Source organism: Rhopilema esculentum, chromosome 21 (assembly GCF_057945365.1).
Source record: "Rhopilema esculentum isolate cy_ngs chromosome 21, ASM5794536v1, whole genome shotgun sequence".
Lineage (NCBI taxonomy): Eukaryota > Metazoa > Cnidaria > Scyphozoa > Rhizostomeae > Rhizostomatidae > Rhopilema > Rhopilema esculentum.
Genome location: NC_142835.1, coordinates 10,059,718 through 10,081,144, shown reverse-complemented (window position 1 = coordinate 10,081,144; position 21,427 = coordinate 10,059,718). Strand labels below are relative to the sequence as shown.

At 36.3% G+C, this 21,427-nt stretch overlaps 1 protein-coding gene across 3 annotated transcripts; it reads left to right on the top strand.

The window, feature by feature from the left end:
* Positions 1-578: 578 nt before the first annotated feature.
* On the top strand, positions 579-13,441 carry LOC135684963 (beta-3 adrenergic receptor). Of its 3 annotated transcripts, none has more exons than XM_065200686.2 (3): positions 579-2,229; positions 4,596-4,754; positions 6,034-13,441. In XM_065200686.2, the coding sequence occupies exon 3, from the start codon at positions 6,044-6,046 to the stop codon at positions 7,139-7,141; it is 1,098 nt and encodes a 365-aa protein (XP_065056758.2). In that variant the 5' UTR covers positions 579-2,229; positions 4,596-4,754; positions 6,034-6,043; the 3' UTR covers positions 7,142-13,441. The 3 variants fall into 3 exon arrangements, with proteins under 3 accessions (XP_065056758.2, XP_065056756.2, XP_065056757.2); XM_065200684.2 differs by having other exon boundaries at positions 579-4,406; XM_065200685.2 differs by having other exon boundaries at positions 579-4,406; positions 4,596-13,441.
* The last annotated feature ends 7,986 nt before the right edge of the window (positions 13,442-21,427 follow it).

Sequence of the window (21,427 nt, the reverse complement as noted above, 5' to 3'; positions counted from 1 at the left end):
TTCAGTTAGAAGAAGGACGAAACATTTCATCGACTAATAATAAAACTGAACCTGCTGCTTTCATTAAGAACACTTGATAAGGAAATATTTGTTAGGATTAATGTTGAAGAGGTAGAAAATGAAGTGTTAGAATCAGAAGAGTTTCATACTGACATTAAAATGTTATAATTCAGTTGGAAGAAGGACGAAACATTTCATCGACTAATAATAAAACTGAACCTGCTGCTTTCATTAAGAACACTTGATAAGGAAATATTTGCTAGGATTAATGTTGAAGAGGTAGAAAATGAAGTGTTAGAATCAGAAGAGTTTCATACTGACATTAAAATGTTATAATTCAGTTAGAAGAAGGACGAAACATTTCATCGACTAATAATAAAACTGAACCTGCTGCTTTCATTAAGAACACTTGATAAGGAAATATTTGTTAGGATTAATGTTGAAGAGGTAGAAAATGAAGTGTTAGAATCAGAAGAGTTTCATACTGACATTAAAATGTTATAATTCAGTTAGAAGAAGGACGAAACATTTCATCGACTAATAATAAAACTGAACCTGCTGCTTTCATTAAGAACACTTGATAAGGAAATATTTGCTAGGATTAATGTTGAAGAGGTAGAAAATGAAGTGTTAGAATCAGAAGAGTACATACTGACATTAAAATGTTATTGTTCAGTTAGAAGAAGGACGAAACATTTCATCGACTAATAATAAAACTGAACCTGCTGCTTTCATTAAGAACACTTGATAAGGAAATATTTGTTAGGATTAATGTTGAAGAGGTAGAAAATGAAGTGTTAGAGTCAAAAGAGTACATACTGACATTAAAATGTTATGGTTCAGTTAGAAGAAGGACGAAACATTTTATCGACTGATAATAAAACTGAACCTGCTGCTTTTATTAAGAACACTTGATGAGAAAATATTTGCTAGGATTAATGTTGAGGAGGTAGAAAATGAAGTGTTAGAGTCAAAAGAGTACATACTGACATTAAAATGTTATGGTTCAGTTAGAAGAAGGACGAAACATTTTATCGACTGATAATAAAACTGAACCTGCTGCTTTCATTAAAAACACTTGATAAGGAAATATTTGCTGGGATTAATGTTGAAGAGGTAGAAAATGAAATGTTAGAGTCAGAAGAGCTTCATACTGACATTAAGATGTTATGGTTCAGTTAGAAGAAGGACGAAACATTTTATCGACTGATAATAAAACTGAACCTGCTGCCGTTTTCAATTAAATTTTGGGTCAAATTGTATCTGAAGATATGAAATCGCCAAAACTCTTTTTTGTGCTAATTTTTAAGACCTGCGAAAACTGGAAAAATAGTGTAACCTTTTTTAAGAAGAGGACAATGATTCCCTCTTTTTGTCCAGCAACGAAATTTTTACTACTCTCCTTGAAGGGGCAGCTGCAGCAGCAGCTTCAGGCATTAAAGTGGCAAATGCCAATTATGAAGCGCCACTATAAAGGACAGATTTGCCTAGAAGCAGATGACAATAACTTCCTACGTAGAGGTATTAATGAATCTTCCACGACATACCTATGAACAAGACGTAAGGGGCTAGAGGACATTTTATTACCACTTTGAAACCATTATTTGATCTTTAAAAGGGCAAGGTATGGTTTCATGCAAAAACTTCCTGAAAGACGGATGAAAATTGATCATATCTTTCCCAAGAAACGTGATTACAATGCCCTTTGACATACATTTAGTATAGGCGTTTCGGGATAAGGAATTTCTGTCACTCTTCTGAGTATTGTGTTAGCTAATCTACTGCTTCAAAAATGATTTGCTGGAATTGTATTTTAAAGAAAACATTTGGACAGTTGCAATAAAGTTTGACAATGGATTTATTGCACTTGTCTTTAAGTCATCACCCGGTGCTTATTTACAGTTTTCCATATCTTCCTTTTACTTGATACTTTGAAAACACCTGCTATTGACGCCAGCGATCGGATTGGATGGATACTCGCTGGATACTGCCACCTTGGTGCGATAAAGAGAGCAAAATATTGTTCAGGCTTTTTGCAGGTTTTCTAATTCAGCGAGAATAACTTTGTTGTATGGTATAATAAGGTAACTTAAGATAAGGTTTGGTCAGGTGACTTAAATCGAACCGTAAGCAAACAAATTTAAACTCTTGGCTTCATCAAAATACTGGCATGACTCAATGGCTTTGATACTTGCGTGCTTACGCAGTCATGAAACTTCAATGCACATGGTATGATGTTAATATTTATTTTTGACGCGCATTTGCCAATAATTTTGGTATTTGGTTCTATGAAATGTTAGGGACTGATTTTAACGGTGTCTTGTCTTTATGCAAGAGGTAGTTTTTAAGCCCAATGTTGTCCTTCTTGTGTTGTAACTCCTCTATTGAATTAATGCAAACATTTTTATATTAAACGTTGCTCACAGAGTTTGTTTGCTCATGGACAAACTCTCAAAAATGTTACAAAAACAGAGAATATCACTGGGATTTATTGATGGAAAGGAAACCGCATATAAAATAGAAAATTTGGGAGATTTGCTCTTTAAAAGTATGGTCAAGAAAGCCTTTTTTAAGTCTTACTTTACCAATGATCCTAGCATGCCAATAAAGTCCTTGCGATGTCTAAAATGTATCTTTCTTTTATTTGTGCCAAAGAGTTTAGGTTTTAAACATGATAATTTTTAACTTGACCTCACTTAGTTAATTCATAGTTCAAAGGACCAAGGCAGGCTCTGTTTTTATTATTGATGAAATTACTGAAAAATGCACAAAGCATGCCATGATAAAGACATGCAATACTTTGTTTTGCTAGTGCTCGAAGTCGTAAATATATAAAGCATACTCTTTTATGATTGTGTAATTCAGTTTATTTGAGCAGGCTGCAACTTTGTTCGGGCCTTGATTGCTTCATAGTTTATTCAGTAGAAGATTGCTTTATTAAAATTTGTTTGAGGCTTTGAAAGAAGTTTAAGCTTGTGGTTAATATTTGATCGATTGAAACATTGAAAAGAACCTCAATGTAATAGTTATACTATACACAGTTAGCTGCAATGTCGAAAAAGTCGAATGTCGCTAGCATTAAAGCTCAGGAAAAGGGAAGATTTTTCAGGTAACTGGAAGCGTTTCTGACACAAAGAAAGGATAATAGAAACATGTTTAAATCATTTTAGATAAGCCTTAATAGAAAAAAGCTACAACTATGCTGCCAAAGGCTCTAGTCAAATTGGGGCTTCTTTAAAAGATAGTTTAGAGATTGATTGAGCTTTCACTATGGTGTTAAATGTTCTTGGCCTACCGTGTCTTTACTGTCTCATTCATTCATTCATTCATTCACTCATTCATTCATTCATTTATTCATTCATTCATTCATTCATTCATTCATTCATTATTTCATTCATTCATTCATTCATTCATTCATTCATTCATTCATTCATTCATTCATTCATTCATTCATTCATTCATTCATTCATTCATTCATTCATTCATTCATTCATTCATTCATTCATTCATATCCAATTATTTAAGCATGGTAGCCCATTTAGCAATGCTGGTTTACAAGGGGCTATACATCTAAACTAAAATAAAAGCTAACATAAAAAGAATATGGTAAATAGTTATAATAGATCTAAACATGACAAGATACGCTACACAACCTCTTCTAAGCCAAACTTCCCTCACAATTTTCGGTAATCTTTTACATTATTTTGAATTCCATTTCCCTTAATGTGTCAAACTTTATTCACAATAGATACATATATATACAATGGTTTAAAGCCTTAAGTATGATATTAAAACAAAAAAACAAAAAAATAATGTTTGAATAAGCTCCTTGATCAAGGTTTATCTTCCTGCGAGCAACATTCATGCAAATTTTGTACCACTGTACCACCTTTTTCAACGAGCGAAGAAGTATCTCTAACTCAAAAAATAGCACCTTAATTGAGTAATTTGCTTTTTTTGTATCCAGCAAAATAGCAAAAAGAAGTTAATTCCGGTTACTTTGATCAACATGAGTTGCTGAATGCACTTTGCTGGACATATTCGACGAGTCAGTCTTTGAGTCATCACCCGGTGCTTATTTGCAGTTTTCTATATCTTTTTCTATATGATACCTTGGAAAACACCTGCTTTTGACGCTAGCGATTGGATTTAACTCGCTGGATACTGCCATCTTGGTGTGATCAAAAGGGCAAAATATTGTTCGGGCTCTTTTGCGGTTTTCTAATTCAGCGAGGATAACTTTGTTGTATGGTATAAAAAGGTAACTTAAGATGAGGTTTAGTCAGGTGACTTAAATCGAACCGTAAGCAAACAAATTTAAACTCTTGGCTTCATCAAAATACTGGCATGACTCAATGGCTTTGATATTTGCGTGTTAATGCAGTCATGAAACTTCAATGCACATGGTATGATGTTAATATTTATTTTTGACGCGCATTTGCCAATAATTTTGGTATTTGGTTCTATGAAATGTTAGGGACTGATTTTAAGGGTGTCTTGTCTTTATGCAAGAGGTAGTTTTTAAGCCCAATGTTGTCTTTCTTGTGTTGTAACTCCTCTATTGAATTAATGCAAACATTTTTTGTATCCAACAGAATAGCAGAAACGAGGCTGTCTTTTAATCATCCAGTTGACTACACTCGTTTTCTATAAGAGACCTTCTACTAGAAACAGACAGTGGCGTCGCCAGCTCAAAAGAACTGGGGTGGACGAATACAAATTCTCTCGGCCACGCCCTTCAGACTCTTGGAAAGGTCTGTTTTAGTATTTTTTATCTATTTCGTAATTTAGTATAGTAATTTATCTTCTTTCTATCCTTAAGCAAGCAAATTCTCAAGCAGCTTTTTCCGTAACGGTGGCTTTTTTGCAAGTGTGAAAATCATTATCAATCTGGTAAAGTGGTTGTTGTCTTCATTCTGTGTAAGCAATTGTTTTTTTTGAATGAACAGACGATAACTAGTTTGAGTTGGCATGAAGAAACATGAAAACAAAGAAAAACTTTATCCATTTGCCTTGCTTCACTTTTTAGGCTAATGCCAAGTCTAACTAGATAGCAAGGTGAACCTTCAATTTGAGAACCAGTCGTTCAATAATTTATTGTAGGAGGTCTAACACTGAGATTACCCGTTACATTTGATTTCTATGTGTTTGTGTTCCAATTCCCCTCATTTGTGTACATTTATACAGCTGTTACTGAAAAAAACTGTAAATCTGTCTAGCAAAACAATAAGTTTAAACGTTACAATTGCTAATCCAAATATAATTTCGTGCGAAAAGATTTAAGAAATGCTCAGAGCCTTCGGTTTCCTTAGCATTTTTAAGTAGCTACTTTTTTCTGCTGGCGCACTCATTGTGCGTTTATCAGCAACATGCAGTAGGAGAATCATCGAAATTTGAATCACGTGGTCTAGTTATAACTTGTTTAAGCTTAATGCCACCTATCCTATAAAGACATTTCAACATTCAGTGAATGCCATTTTTTTGGTAAAGTAAGCTGAAGATTCAAACATGATACCCGTAGAGGCTTATAATAGCTGCTATGAAGCACCATTCGTTGTATCTAGAGCAACTCATTTATAGTAGCTGGTTTTTGTATAGGCTATGACAGTAGTGAAAATAAGGTAAGAAATGTCATTGGATGAAATTTATTTAAGACATCAGTCATACGCAATTTGAGAACTGCAAGGGGAAAAGGTCCACCGGGATAATTGAAGAAGCATTCACGTTACCGTCACAGTGTTAGCGTTGAGGGGGGAATCACTGCACAGAAATCTTGTAGACTTTTGGTAGAGATCTTATTGCTTTATTTGAAAATCTCTAGAAATCCTTTTGTCTTCGTAGAAATCTCGTAAGCTGTTTGCAGGAATGATTTGCCCCTGGGTCATCCCCACCTTTCCATTTAATTGCAAATAGAAACCTGGTTGATGCAGCGTACGGTGATTTGATATGAAGCTAAAGGTGATTTTTCATTTTTTGATGAAAAATGGTTTTTTTGCAATCTGCTCTTTTTAGAATTTCTGTTTTTGCTTGTAGGTGATATCAGATGGCAGGTTTGGATTCCGCCGATGCGATACTCAAGTTTGTATCCCTGCTTCTTATTCAAATAATTGCTTTTGGGGGCAACATATTGATCCTTGCTGCAGGACTGCGTTGCAAGCAATTACGCAAAGTATCAAATGCCTTTATTTTCAATGTTGCCATTGCCGATTTACTGCAATCTATATTCATCATGCCTTTTGGTTTGGCATCGGTTTACTTCAAAAAATGGCCACTTGGTACCAAAATGTGCCAAGTTGTCGCTTTGCTAAAAGTCATTATAACTCTGGCCTCCGTACAGTCTTTGGCAGGGATCAGCCTGGACAGATACTTTTACATTGTGAGACACAAAGAAACAGTCGCAACTAAAAAGCGATTGATTTCATCGATAGCTACTGTATGGTCCATCTCAACTGTCTTGGCAGTGTCACCTACATTTGGCTGGGGCGAACTAGGGTTCGATGATGGCAAAACAATTTGCACGGTTTTGTTCTACAAAAGCCTCTCACACACATTAGCTGTCTTTTGCACTGGACTTTTCATACCTATTTCAATCATGGCGTTTTGCTACATCAAGATATTCAACTCTTTACGGTTGCAACGCCTGAAAATTCAAACAAGGAAAGACAATGACTTTGTGCTAGAGCTTCCGATGCAAACTCTTGCGACCGACGGCAGCAACAGCGAAATTTGTTTGAGGGACAACACTCACTTCAGCTCAGAATGTTTTAGCAGACCTCAACTTGAAAACAAAGATCCTTTAAATGGAAAAGTCCAAATTCACATAGTGGGCCAGCTTGAAACTGATGTTAAGAGAAACGCGCGCTCAAAAATAAACCCAGCAGGTGTTCCAAGACATGGTAGGATCCTAACGACCAAAGAATATCATTTGCTGAGAACAGTTAGCCTTGTTATCCTTGTCTTTCTTCTGTCTTGGTTTCCTTATGTTCTTTTCAATATTCTCAGAGCGTCTGGAGCGGTACAAGACAACAACACAATGGACACCATCAACATGTGGATGGGCTTTGCAAATTCTGCCATGAACCCACTCATATACGGGCTACTTAATGGTCAGTTCAGATCAGCAATTGCAAAACTCTTTTAACTTGCGTTGCTGTACATTTGAATAATCTAAAATGTGAGAAACCGCTCTCCAAATTCTTTGGAATGTTTTGGCGTCCAACGTGGAATGGTTTTAATGCTTGAAGAGACATATCAGTAAACTACATATTTCGTTTCATTGCTACCACTCATCTTGCCATCTGAACTAACTTAAACGATCGTTGTATAGTTCAACAAATTTCTTATGTCAGTACGTGTTTGTCGTTTGTTCATAGTTGTTTCTTTTTAATGTATCTCACAGTTTTTCTCTGCTTATGACTTGCGCACTATAAAGCAATTGCCTGGAGCACCCAATTTATTTGCCACCAGGTTTAAGTTTTATTTAGCTTAAGGACATTACAATACGTAATCTTTTAAGTTACTGTATTTCCTTTAACTAAGAAAACAGAATCCTACTTATCATGCTTATTATAGGGTCACTAAATGTGAAATTTTTTGCAACTGTATTTAATGGGAAGGTCAATTAACTTCCGTTTAAAGAAAATGCAGTATTCCTGGTTAACACTTGTCCCCTTGGTGTGGTTAGTATGAACACAGAATCTGCCCATTCCCTAATTCCTAGACCAGGTTTGGGTACAGCTGCTTTGGATTTGAAGAATTTGTCTGTTTTGTTTTGCATATTTTCATCTCAACAACGATCCTCGAAAATTTACCAATTACTTACAAGAATGTTGATCTGAGCAGGGTGTTTCATGATTTTCTTCGTAGGTAATTTCAATAGCTAGATATTTAGAATGTAAAATTAGTGAAAGTCTTGCTTTGTAACATCGGCTGTCTTAATTTTCACACACGTTAATGTTGGATTGCAAGAACAATAATATCTTTTATATTATTCGATGGTAAATTTAAGTTGTTTTAAACCCCTCCCAATAAGGAGCTCTTTTAGGGGATTACGTAATCCATTTGCCTCGTTTTCACGCAACCGTGTGTTTTTGTAAAGTTGATGAGATGAATTGATGAATTGAAAATTTTTGTCGAAATTTCTGCGTATTGTTTAACCGAGTGTCTTACATTAGAGAGGTCAAGAAGTGTTAATTACGTTCTGTACGAAAAATCTCTAGTGTCGAAGAAAGTAAGCTAAGAAACTAATGGTGGACAACAAAGATCTTTTAGGACTTTTCCAGAATAATCCTTTTGTCTTTTCAACTAAATAGCTAGAGTATGAAATAAAGTAAAGTTCCGAAAGTAGTCATCCCCAAAATATAGTCCCACGAATACAAGCCCCTCATTACTGGGGCGTGAACTCGCTTCCAAACTATTTTCTCCTGTCAATACGAAAACACGCCAATACGCATAAAAGTACAAATACAAGGATTCTACAAACAATCTTTTGGTGGTACAAAACTTGAAAATGGCTTTGAAAAAAGCAAACATTTAAGAAAACTTAAGCTTTTCGTCTGATGCTCTTTAGAGTTTAAAACGTCAGAACATAGTTCGAAAGCTCTACGCTAGGAAATATATATATATACCCAGTTGGGGATTGCAATAGCCCAATCAGAAACGCGAGCCCATGACTGTAGTGGTTGACCAATCAGTGCCGCTTGCCTATTGACAATGTTACCAATGGAGTCCTAACGTGAACACACAATAATCGGATCGATGGACAGCCCTATCGAAATGCAAGAATTGGATAAAGCTCTTGCAAATACCAAATTAGGAAAAAGCCCAGGTCCTGACGGAATCATCCCTGAAGTACTTGTACATGTTGGAAATCGCTTGAGAGACTTCCAGCTTATACTTTCCAACATCTTCTGGACAGCAGAGGACATTCCTCCTGACTTGATAAATCCAGATACCACCATACTGTTCAAAGAGGGGGATAGAAGCATGTATGGACATTACAGAGGTATATCACTACTGTGCGTTGTGGGGAAACTGTTTGCGGATATCATCCTGCAGAGATTGCAACAGGTAGCGGAGTTTATTTACCCTCAGTCGCAGTCAGGGTACGGTAATGGAAGAAGCACAACAGATGGAATCTTCACATTACGACAATTGATGGAAAAAACGAGGGAGCGAAGTTTATATACACTCTTTTTTTTAAGAACCAGTAAATTTAAGTTCAGGCTGACTGTTCTTAATTTTTTCAAAAATCTGAGGCTGGATTGTTCTTAATTTGTTCTTAATCTAATGGGGTGTAAGCAGTGCGAGTGCTAGCTTTTTCGCTCTAGGATGGTGTTCAGGCCTCATTTGCCAACAAAGTTAGTGAGACAGCCTTAATTTGCTGACAACTTTGAATATTCACCGAAAAGATGAATAGATGGAATCTTCACATTACGACAATTAATGGAAAAAACGAGGGAGCGAAGTTAATATATAGCTTTTGTAGACTTCACTAAAGTTTTGACACCGTGAATCACGAACTGCTTTTTATAATCCTGGGTAAGCTAGGCTGCCCGCCAAAGTTTGTAAGGATTATCAAAAAGTTACATTAAGAAGTAAAAGCCAGGCTCATTGTGGACGGTGATCTAACACAGTGTTTTGAGTATAACAGTGGCATCAAGCAAGGTTGCCCCAACACTTTTTGGCATCTATGCAGCAGTTTGTTGCTCGCTTTCAAAGAAATCAAACATACTTGCAGTGTAAAAATCAGATTTCGTTACGATGGTGATCTCTTTGACCTTAAAAAAGTTTTTGCAGATTTCACCAGAGAGGCTCAATATGCTGATGACATGGCAATTTTTAGCGACACAGCTCCTGGTTTGCAACTGCTTTTAACAGAATATTATAGTCTTGCTCGGCAAATGGGTCTGCGCATCAACACTTCCAATACAGAGACTATGTGCATTGGAACAAATGCTGATTTCTTCATTGATGATGCAAAATTGGCTAATGTCTGGCTATAAGAAACGAGTACTGGACAGTCAGAAAGAATTAAGAAACTCCAGTACTCGGAGCAAATAAATTAAAAACTATTAACTCGTGATAAAACTGAGAACAACGAAATGTTGTAAAATCCAAGAACATGATTGCCCTGTTGGCCTAGAATTTAAGACACAAGGGATAAAAATATACTTCCCACATCTAGATACAGCATCAAAACGGAATCGAATCTCTTGACGTGAGGAACAGGTCACGAATATTTCATAACATCGTTCATGACATCATAATAAAGAAACTCTTAAGAAACAATGAACATTGAAAATTCCAGAACATTAAGAAACTGGAGTACTCAACATCGACCTTTGTTTCTTATAAAAAACTAGTGTTATGAGTTTTATTTTTATACCAAGCTCTTTAGGAAAACGAGGGGATGGGAATCTGTTCGAGATAGAGAGTTGTTCGAGATAACCGAGTTCGAGATAGCGGGATTCGACTGTATGTCAGTAGTGTGTACACAATGCACAGTATTGCTTGTTTTCCTTTTAGGATTTATTTTTATAACCATGTCAAAAATTATCCGCGTTGCTTGGATAGTTGTTCTCATTCCCAACCTTCAGCTGTGGAATAAGCCAACAACTGACGGGCAACTGACAGATGATGTATTCATAGAGATGACACAAAACTTTGCTTATTTTGCCACGCCAGGCCAAACAAATACTGTTTGTTCTTATGTCCAGGATATCTGGTAACAAGAATTGCAGTCAGTGGCGGATTTAAGGGGGTGGGGCAACTAGAGGCAGTTGCCCCTCCCTCAACGAATTGAAGCAAGTCTGGCGCCCTTTTTTGGAAATTTTGCGCCCCTTTTGAAGAATGAGAATCAGATGAAAAAGGTTCTTGGACCGATAGGTTAATCTGCTTCAAGGATTACCTCAAAGTTATTTTGTTTATTCTAAAAAGGTATCTGAAATTGTTGTATACAGCGTACTCTCGTGACCAATTTTTGAAAATTTTTCAGCGCCCCCACTACCAACTGCCACTCCTTCAAATTTGCTCTGGATCCGCTCCTGATTGCAGTAGCCTGAATTTTACTCTCGGTACCTGAGTTCAGGACCCCAAACTGAAAGTATTTGGATTTTGGGGCTCAGGCTAGAATTGCAGGAGACAATCAGGGGCAAAACTACTGGGGGGTATGGGGGTGCTGCACCCCCCCCCAATCTTCAAAAAAGCAGATTTTGTCGGGCAAATTTATTGCTGCCAGTGTATCTGTCGGGCTACCCTGGGTACCAGACTCACTATATATGGTGAGTCTGGTACCCAGGGTACTGTCGGGCAAATCTGGCAATTTTCTTTAGGTCGCACTTTTATTGCTACTTTTTGCCCTAGCTTGGTTTTTGAATTTATGGACTTTTCCCTCATCTTTTATTCAACCTCCGCCCAGTTGGAAAAACAAAACAGAAACGAGGCAAGCAACAGCAACATATCTACATTTCTGTCTTTCGTCCACCAATCAGCGCTTTCGTCTCGAGCTCGACGCGCACATGTTTATCTTCGTTTCGAGATGAAGTCTGAAGTATTGATTGACAGCGAAAGTATAGACGGAAAGTAAAGTGTGTTTGATGCGAGAAGGAAATGAACACTGTGCATACCCCTCCCCCCTACTTTTTGCAAAACAAGAGAGCTTTTTTCAAAAATTTTTGTTGTGATTTCTAAATTTTCCCTTGACAAGCCCCCGCCCCCCCCCTTTCCATTCTGCCTCGGAGCCCATGGAACACTGACAGTTTTAGAAGCATCATAAATCAAAGCATGAAGGATATACCATCTCGGAATACGTTGTTGAGAATTCATCGTACTTTCTTTTCCAAATGTATGAAACTTTCATCATACATTCATAAGGAGTTACACCTACAGTTCGAAAGTATTGCACCCTTCGCTAGAAAATGGTCAAACAGACGCCAAAGTATTTTAACTAAAAAAATCGAATAACCGTAACAAGTAACAGAAAGTTTCAATCAGTTCAAGCGGGAAATAATATAAAATTTATCAAGAAATTGTAGTTAAGATACGCATTGCAAAAAACTTTCGAGTTCATTCTATTTCTGAACATTATCCATGATTACGAAGACACAAAAATTGAGCTTTAATGATAGGTGTACCTGTAAAATACCTCCAATAAAAAACTTTCCTTTGCTTGAGGGATTTTGTTATGGTGAATTTAGAGATACGTACTTTGTGCTTGGGTGTCTAAAAATGTTGAAATTGCTTCCGGAGCAACCGAAAATTGAAAATGAAACTCAAAAAATGCAACTGAAGCTCTTTTTTGTTGAAACAATGTAATCTGCGTAGCTGTTTCTAAATTCCGAAATTTCCTAGTTGTGTTTTGGTGTTCCACTTTGATAAAATTGAGACCCTACTTAAATCCCCTTTTTTGAATTGCTCTCTTAATAGCTGTAGGTGATTTAGAAAGTGAAGACTTTTTTTTCTTTTATAGAAAAGACAGGCCTTACAAATGCTTGCTTTTCGGAAACAAATGTTTATAGCCAACACAAGAAAAACTAGAGGCATATTTCTTGACTTTAAACAAACAGCCTGAGTCTAAAGACCCTCTCTCGGGCTTCCCGATGATTTCAGCCCTTGAGGCGATGTGCTCTAAAAATGAAGTTCATGTATGACACGCCCTTTCATCAAGCATGCCACGCCCTTCCGTCAGGCATCTAACTAAGCTTCATGCCCCCCTAATGAAAATAGTGAAGTTTCGCCCCTGGAGACGATAAAAGTTCGGCGGTGTGTAGAAGAGCTAAATATAAATATGGCGTAGTAAGTATAACAACATGGAACGGTCTTTTGCCTTTTCCACGGAAAATTTCCGTTTTTACTGATAGAACGAGGAAGTTGCACCTTATTAGGAAAGAAGATTCCCAGACAAACAACAGCCAACCCTTCGTGAGAACAGAATAGGATTCTATTTGTGTGATGGCATGGGCGTAGCAGATGCTAGGTCCTGTTCGAAAGGAAACGATTGCGTTTCGGTCCAATTGTGAAACAAAAATAAAAATATTTTGAAGCAAAAAAATCATTAAGTCACGACCTCGTTCCAAGTTTTTCTTCTGTTCACACGGGAACGCCATTATTCCTCCTACTTTTTGTGTAGAAATAGTTTACCAATTTCTAACCACTTCAATTTTTTTATTATTAATACATTTGTACAAATATTAAGATGCTAATAATTAAGAAAAAGTAGTTTTCAAGATAGAATAAGATTGTTAAAAGTTGCATCATAGGTGGTTAAAAAGCCATTTGGCCTCGGTGACGTATTTGTACCTAATAAAACAGAACATTTGAATGAATTTACAAGTTATACGGTAGAATTTTAATATGCTAAAAATAGTAATTACTTTCCAGATAATTATATACAATATTTAATTAGATAAAATAAAATATAAGTTCCAGTATTTCAAACGGAACGGTATGAAACGGTACACAATACAGTAAAAAACCGCGTGTAAGAACCTACCTTTTTCAGAGTTTGGCAAAACAGGTATTCAGTGTTGAGAAGAGAGGGTCAGGGAGGGGGGTCACTGACCCGGGGGCCTATGGCTATAGGGGCCCATAAATAATACCTCAATTCAAAAATTTCTAAGTATTAATCCAGCCTCGCTATTACCACAAACTGTCATTAATAGATACAATAGTGACAAAAGTCTATAATTTATAAATGAAGTAAGGTAGAAGCAGTTTGAGTCTGACTGCCTGAGTGTTAAATACATTTTTGTTAAGAATTTCTCATCTTTGTGGGTTTGGACTAAAGAAGTTGAAAAGCTTCTGAATATTACCAAAAAATGTTACTGCAACAGGCAACATACAACAAGAATTACACTATGGCATGCACATCTATTTGCAACTGTGTGTCGGTTGTGATAAAAATTAGTTGACGAATTAAAACGTTTTTCATTTTCTAAGACTTTTAAAACCTCAAAGAAATTTTCATTTTCATGCATTATGGTGTTAAGATATCAGTTATGCTCAAATTGTATCAAACAGCAAACAGAAGTAATAGCCACAAGACAATGGCCTAGATAGGAAAATTCATAGGAGAGGTGAGAAACAAAGCATTAAAATTGTTTTCATAAATTTTAACATAACATAACAACATCGGAACAGAAATAAATAAATATTTTGATATATTTATGTGATTCATACGATCATTCAACTTTAAATTCTTTTCTATCAAACCATAGCAACTAGAAAAAATAGACAACCCTGTTAAATTTCCGACAAAGACCAGAGGAGCGTAGCTCTACAGGGGGGTTTTGCTCCCTCTGACCCCCTTCTATCTACGCCACTTCCACCAGAGCAGTTTAGTGTTGTGCACCAAATCGAACGAACCATTGTAGGCTATAATTTAAATATTTGGCAAACACTTTATTTCCGCTGTTAATTATCTATGTTTCTTTTGGTTGTAGGTCTTACGTGTTTTTAACTGATTGGTTGTTATTAATACTTGTAAAATGCTGTAGTAGTATCTATAAATACGCTGTAGTAGTTTTAAGAGGGAGGCTTTTTGGGAGAAGCATCTTGCTGTTGGTTCAAAGTGCTGACGAAAAAGTCGTTGTCTCTCTGCTCCTCTCTGCCACAAGTCGAGTTGAAAAGGGCCGTGAGTTATTTTGTATATACTTGGTTGCACTCAGGGGTGTAGAGCTAGGGGGGCTCATAGGGGCTGAGCACCCCTTGCTAATGCCTAAAATTGACAAATTTCTACTTTTGCTATTGTTTTTTGCAACATTTTGTGGAAGAGCCCCCCTTATTATTTTGATAGCACTACACCACTGGTTGCACTGTAGTTAAAGTGTAGTATAACATTAGCCACCATGGCAATTTTAGCAACGGAAATGGCCACCAGAAAAACATGCAACCATCATTTTCAAAAATTTCCTGGGGGAGGCTTCCCCATATCCCTAGGTATATCTGCCTCCGCGGCCCTGCTTGTATTATGGGGTACCTATTGACAGTTTAGGCTAAATATGTTCTTAATAAGGTTCTTAATTTCTACAGACTAGACATCGTTGTTGATTATCAGAAAATAGCACTATATCTTGTCTGTTCTTCATTCTAATTATTTGATAGTGTAACAATGTTGCCAAAACTCCACAAACACCTGATCAATGATACAGTACTGTTTATAATATAGTGGCAATATTGTTTCAAAATAACAGTTCAAACTTAACATACATTGAGCATTTTGAGTTTTATTTTAACAATTTAATTTTCTGTCACCTTTTCGGTTTTTGGTAAAAATTATATAAATAAAATGGCTAAATTCCATATGTGAAAACCTGATGGGAGTTTTAAGAAAGCAAATTTTTGCCAGAAGGTTCTTAAATCTCTTGGTTCTTATTCGCGGGTTTTTACTGTATTGTCCTGTAAACGAATGTGAATGTAATTGCTGTCGCTAATCTTGGTTGTTGTCATCCTAATTGACCTTAAAAAATGCCTAGTTGCAAAGCCGAGGGAAAGACAAGGCCCAGGAGCTGCCGCCAATCAGATAGAAGCAAATAATGCTGCGTCCGAGTATACTTCAGAGTGAATGGAGGTAAATTCCCTTGAATTGCCAATGTTAGACTTTGGAAGCTTTCTTTGATCATCCTTTTCCACCTACATACCGACCTTGACCTGAACCCTACAAGACTGAACTATTGCCTCTTTGACTGGACTTTTAAAGGGGCAAACGATCAAAGTTTTGTTGGTCTGTCAGAGTTATTTTTCGTAAATTGCAGTGAACATGTGGCGTGTACGGGTTCTTTCGATAGTGCTTAGTGAATATGTGCTTAGGCCCTAAGCTGAGAGAGACCACACTTTTAGGAACCGAAGATTGATCTGGATCATTCGATGCTAAAAAACAACGAACTTAAATCACAAGAGTTACCGAATAAAAGCGTCTAAAGACAACATATTGGCGCCAGTGACGCAATGACCATACTTGACCTATTTAACGCCTAGGGCGTTAATTTAATTTCTTAGTTTATAGGGCGGACGTTAATTAGAAAGGGGCGTTAATTAGGAAGTAATTCAAAAATACCCGAAAGCAGATTTGTGTACCTTATCCTCTGAATTTCTTCCAAGAATCTCAGAAACATTATACAACAGAGAAAATAGAAGAACCTCAAAACAACTGACAACAATTTATCAAACATTTTTATAACAAAACAATTAAATGACAAATAAGTCTCACGATGGAAGTATTAATCTTCTATACAAAGTTCTCCATCACTTTCACGGTCAGAGTCGATCAAATTTTGTAGATCATTGGCATCTTCCACGTCAGAATCCGTGATGTCCGCAAATGGATTAACGCCTCTTTTGGTGCGTACAAAAGCGTTGAATAGAAAGGGGGCGTTAAAAAGGAAGTTAGCGTTTATTAACTTTTTTCACTTTTAGGATGGGCGTTAATTAGGACAGGGCGTTAAAAGGAAGAGGGCGTTAAATAGATCAAATACGGTAAACGCGAAAACACATTGCCAGGAAACTAAAAGCTAACACTCACATTCTAGAATGAATTGCATAAGCAGAATATGGCGAAATAATATAAAATTAATCAACAGCAAAACCAAACACGTTACAAACAACTTTCACATATCAAGGGCATTTTTGTGGGAATTGAATAGATTTGGGTGAATATTACTCAACTGGGAAAAATATCCTAACCTAAAATTCGGGCATCTCGAGAATATGACACGTGAAGTACCTTAGTGAAAACAACTTTTCGTTAAAAGATATTCTATATTAGGATTTGTCGAGAAACACTTTTAAAAAGGAATATTACGTCAGCAGAAAGCTCTAAGCATTCAAAGCCTTCTCATGTGACCTGGTCGTCTAGGCATGACCGCTTTTCGCCTTTTGCAAGAAATCACGTGAAATCACGAAAACAAGCTTGCTGTTATTACAAAGATCTATATTTTTAATAATATTAGATTATTTTTGTCCTCGTTCTTATTTTTCTTCATTATTCTTGTTCTTATCTTTGTTGATACCAGCAACAAATTCACCAGCAGGGCCAGCGACGAGTTAACAGTCATCTTGAACTTAAGAATATATAAGCAATCATCTTAAACTTTTCTCGAAGCTTTGCAGTACACTTCCGCCATTACCACATGCTCAATCTAACGCTTCATATAGGTTACTGAAACGCTACCCGTTTCACGGTTACCGAAACGCATACCGCTTCAGAGGGGACACTTTTGCATGGGGGACTGATTAGTATACTATACCGGCGAAACGTACTTTAAAGTGGAGGGGAGGGGCCAAAATATTAAAGTTTTGAAAAGATGCACCATGTTTGGCGACAAAAAAATATAAGAATGGAGTATCTTAGGGATGGCTAGAAATGGTATCTAAAATGGCTTTTGACTGAAAGAAAATCCGAGGCAAGGTTTTCAACCTTTGTTTTGGCAATATGTCCTATAGTTTCGTCTATTGACATGAAAGAGGAAAGGTCTTGCAGAATTTTAGAACAACCAGAATTTGTAATGTAGCTTGGGATGAAACTTATTTTAAGATTTAAAAAGTAAGAAAATTAAGATGGAGCAGGTCAAATAAATGAAATATGGCTTAATGAAAAAAAAAATAACGTTGAAATAAAAGATTAGGTAATTTAGTACGACTGGGATATCATTCTATAAAATCTGTTCTTAATTTTTTCGTGAATGAAATGCTTTTTACAAAAAGACCCTGAATTTGAAAAATTTTCAAACTGTGCTGGTCAAAATGAGTTTTGATAGAATTTATAATTACGTCTAGATTTTCTAGATTATCAATACAATCAACCTTTGAAGCTTTGTTGATCATACTTTTAATGAACAAATCTGCCGCGATTCTTTATTTCTCATATCCTCAACAATTTTCTTCCCAGCTGTTTCTTTTCCTTCAACAGCTGATTTCTCTCTCTTTTTGTAACGTTTTTTAGAGAACTTTTCTGTTAAAAATAGACCTTGTGAGCCAAGTTAAGGTTACTCGTTGTACAACTTGGAAAATTACCTATATTTTCGATCAAAATCCCTTGTTCAATTTTTATATGCCTTCAATGGTAGAGACAAAAGAAACCAAGCCAATAAAGAGAATTATAGGCACAGTTACTTAGAGAATGGTAGACTACATTTCTTTCCACTTTTGCCTGAAAAAAGTTATTCAGAAAAGTTGGAGCCATGCCCTCCCCCACGGTTTCGCCAGCCCTGACCAGTACAATGAATGTTTAGTTTGTTACGGTAGACTTGCTGTAAATCTCGTGACAAAAAAATGAGCCAAACCAGCTTAATCATCTTTGATTCCAGGAATTGCAGGATATACTTAAGATGGTTGATAAAATATAATAGGTTCTTATTCCAAGGGCAAAAAAATAGAGTTTTGAATGGTCCTTATTTACTCCAAGATTTTTAAAGATAAGGTAAAATCACAATCGATATAAAAATTTTCAGTTGTGCATTTTCAGCATTTTATACACTTTAACGAAAGAGAACTTTAAAATCACTTTGACTTTTTAAAATAATTATATATAGTAAAATCCAAAATGTATATCGTTAATTTGACGGAATAGCGACTGAGGTATCCAATGATCATGAAAAACGGCTTGTTTTCGCATGGTGTTTGTGGAAAGCATTGCAAGTCGCGTCGCGTTCTCACTAGGCCCTGCAACTCGAGAGCATGCACAATGTCGCAAACTACACATTTAGACTTCCTTGTTAGAGTGCTCATCATCTTCGTTATCACTTTTTTTTATTACCGATGAGGTCGTTCGTCGAAAACTTTTTACTGAAAGTGGCTGAATAATTTTCAATTATGAACGTTTGCCGACTGGTTTTACGACCGGCTCTCGCGCGATTCGTTATCCTATCCTAACGATGATGCTATTTATTTGTACGCAGTTGTGAAAACTTTATAAGATTTGAAAGAATTTACTAAAAAAATTTATTATATTCTATACTTTACAAGAGGTTAATGTGCTCTTGTCCAAATTTCGTTAAAATCTTTAACAAACTCTCTATGTTAGTCGAAAGTCGCTATCTTCAATTGAGTCACTTTGCTAGAACTCAAGTTGAGTTTTCTGACGGCTCAACAAAGCCATGAAGAAAGAAAACTGTAAGAAAATTGTTTTTATTTATCTTGTTTGAATTATCAAAGTTTGAATTAACTTGCTGATTTATATATAACTAAATTTCTTCAGAATAAATATCATATTTCTAGAGAAGAAAATGGTGTATGTCTTTATGATAGTCTTTTTATTCTTAAAGTTTGCAATATTTAATCAAAATTTTCAACCATGATGAGATTTCAATTTTGCTGCATGTTGCATCGTTTTCTTCATATTGAAAACTGTATGTTTCACAACAAATTGATTTTTAGTTACCAGCTTCAAAACTTATTGCAAAACCAAGCACCAAATCATTTTATAAAAATAAATGCATAGGTACCAATAAAGTGGTTAACAAGCAAGTCAGTATGGATATACTTAACATTTGACAAGCCTGTATTTTAAAAAGAGAACTTATTGTAGGAAGATATAAAGCAGGCAATATGCTAGAACCTCCAAACACAGCCCTCATACCATAAAATGGGGCTCAATTTACCCACCACCCCACATCTGGTTTTGGTAAAAACCTATATCCTGCAAGTAAGGAAATTAACTCCCACATCTGGGAGCTCTGTAAGGAATGCCAATTCACCAACTACAAAACCTAGTGTGCTTCCTCAAGTACTAGGGCCATATCAACCTAATTCAAACTTTTGATTTACACTTGACACGGAATTTATAAATCTTGCTTCTAATGTTAGTGTACTTAGTGGAGGCACCATCTACTGAGAGAAAGAGGAGCAATGGGCGTAGCCTAAAAAACTTATGTAACGGTATGTAACGGTACACAATACAGTAAAAACCGCGTGTAAGAACCTACCTTTTTCAGAGTTTGGCAAAACAGGTATTCAGTGTTGAGAAGAGGGGGATCAGGGAGGGGGGTCACTGACCCGGGGGCCCTTGGCTATAGGGGCCCATAAATAATACCTCAATTCAAAAATTACTAAGTATTTATCCAGCCTCGCTATTACCACAAACTGTCATTAATAGATACAATAGTGACAAAAGTCTATAATTTATAAATGAAGTAAGGTAGAAGCAGTTTGAGTCTGACTGCCTGAGTGTTAAATATATTTTTGTTAAGAATTTCTCATCTTTGTGGGTTTGGACTGAAGAAGTTGAAAAGCTTCTGAATATTACCAAAAAATGTTACTGCAACAGGCAACATACAACAAGACTTACACTATGGCATGCACATCTATTTGCAACTGTGTGTCGGTTGTGATAAAAATTAGTTGACGAATTAAAACGTTTTTCATTTTCTAAGACTTTTAAAACCTCAAAGAAATTTTCATTTTCATGCATTATGGTGTTAAGATATCAGTTATGCTCAAATTGTATCAAACAGCAAACAGAAGTAATAGCCACAAGACAATGGCCTAGATAGGAAAATTCATAGGAGAGGTGAGAAACAAAGCATTAAAATTGTTTTCATAAATTTTAACATAACATAACAACATCGGAACAGAAATAAATAAATATTTTGATATATTTATGTGATTCATACGATCATTCAACTTTAAATTCTTTTCTATCAAACCATAGCAACTAGAAAAAATAGACAACCCTGTTAAATTTCCGACAAAGACCAGAGGAGCGTAGCTCTACAGGGGGGTTTTGCTCCCTCTGACCCCCTTCTATCTACGCCACTTCCACCAGAGCAGTTTAGTGCTGTGCACCAAATCGAACGAACCATTGTAGGCTATAATTTAAATATTTGGCAAACACTTTATTTCCGCTGTTAATTATCTATGTTTCTTTTGGTTGTAGGTCTTACGTGTTTTTAACTGATTGGTTGTTATTAATACTTGTAAAATGCTTGTATCTATAAATACGCTGTAGTAGTTTTAAGAGGGAGGCTTTTTGGGAGAAGCATCTTGCTGTTGGTTCAAAGTGCTGACGAAAAAGTCGTTGTCTCTCTGCTCCTCTCTGCCACAAGTCGAGTTGAAAAGGGCCGTGAGTTATTTTGTATATACTTGGTTGCACCCAGGGGTGTAGAGCTAGGGGGGCTCATAGGGGCTGAGCACCCCTTGCTAATGCCTAAAATTGACAAATTTCTACTTTTGCTATTGTTTTTTGCAACATTTTGTGGAAGAGCCCCCCTTATTATTTTGATAGCACTACACCACTGGTTGCACTGTAGTTAAAGTGTAGTATAACATTAGCCACCATGGCAATTTTAGCAACGGAAATGGCCACCAGAAAAACATGCAACCATCATTTTCAAAAATTTCCTGGGGGAGGCTTCCCCATATCCCTAGGTATATCTGCCTCCGCGGCCCTGCTTGTATTATGGGGTACCTATTGACAGTTTAGGCTAAATATGTT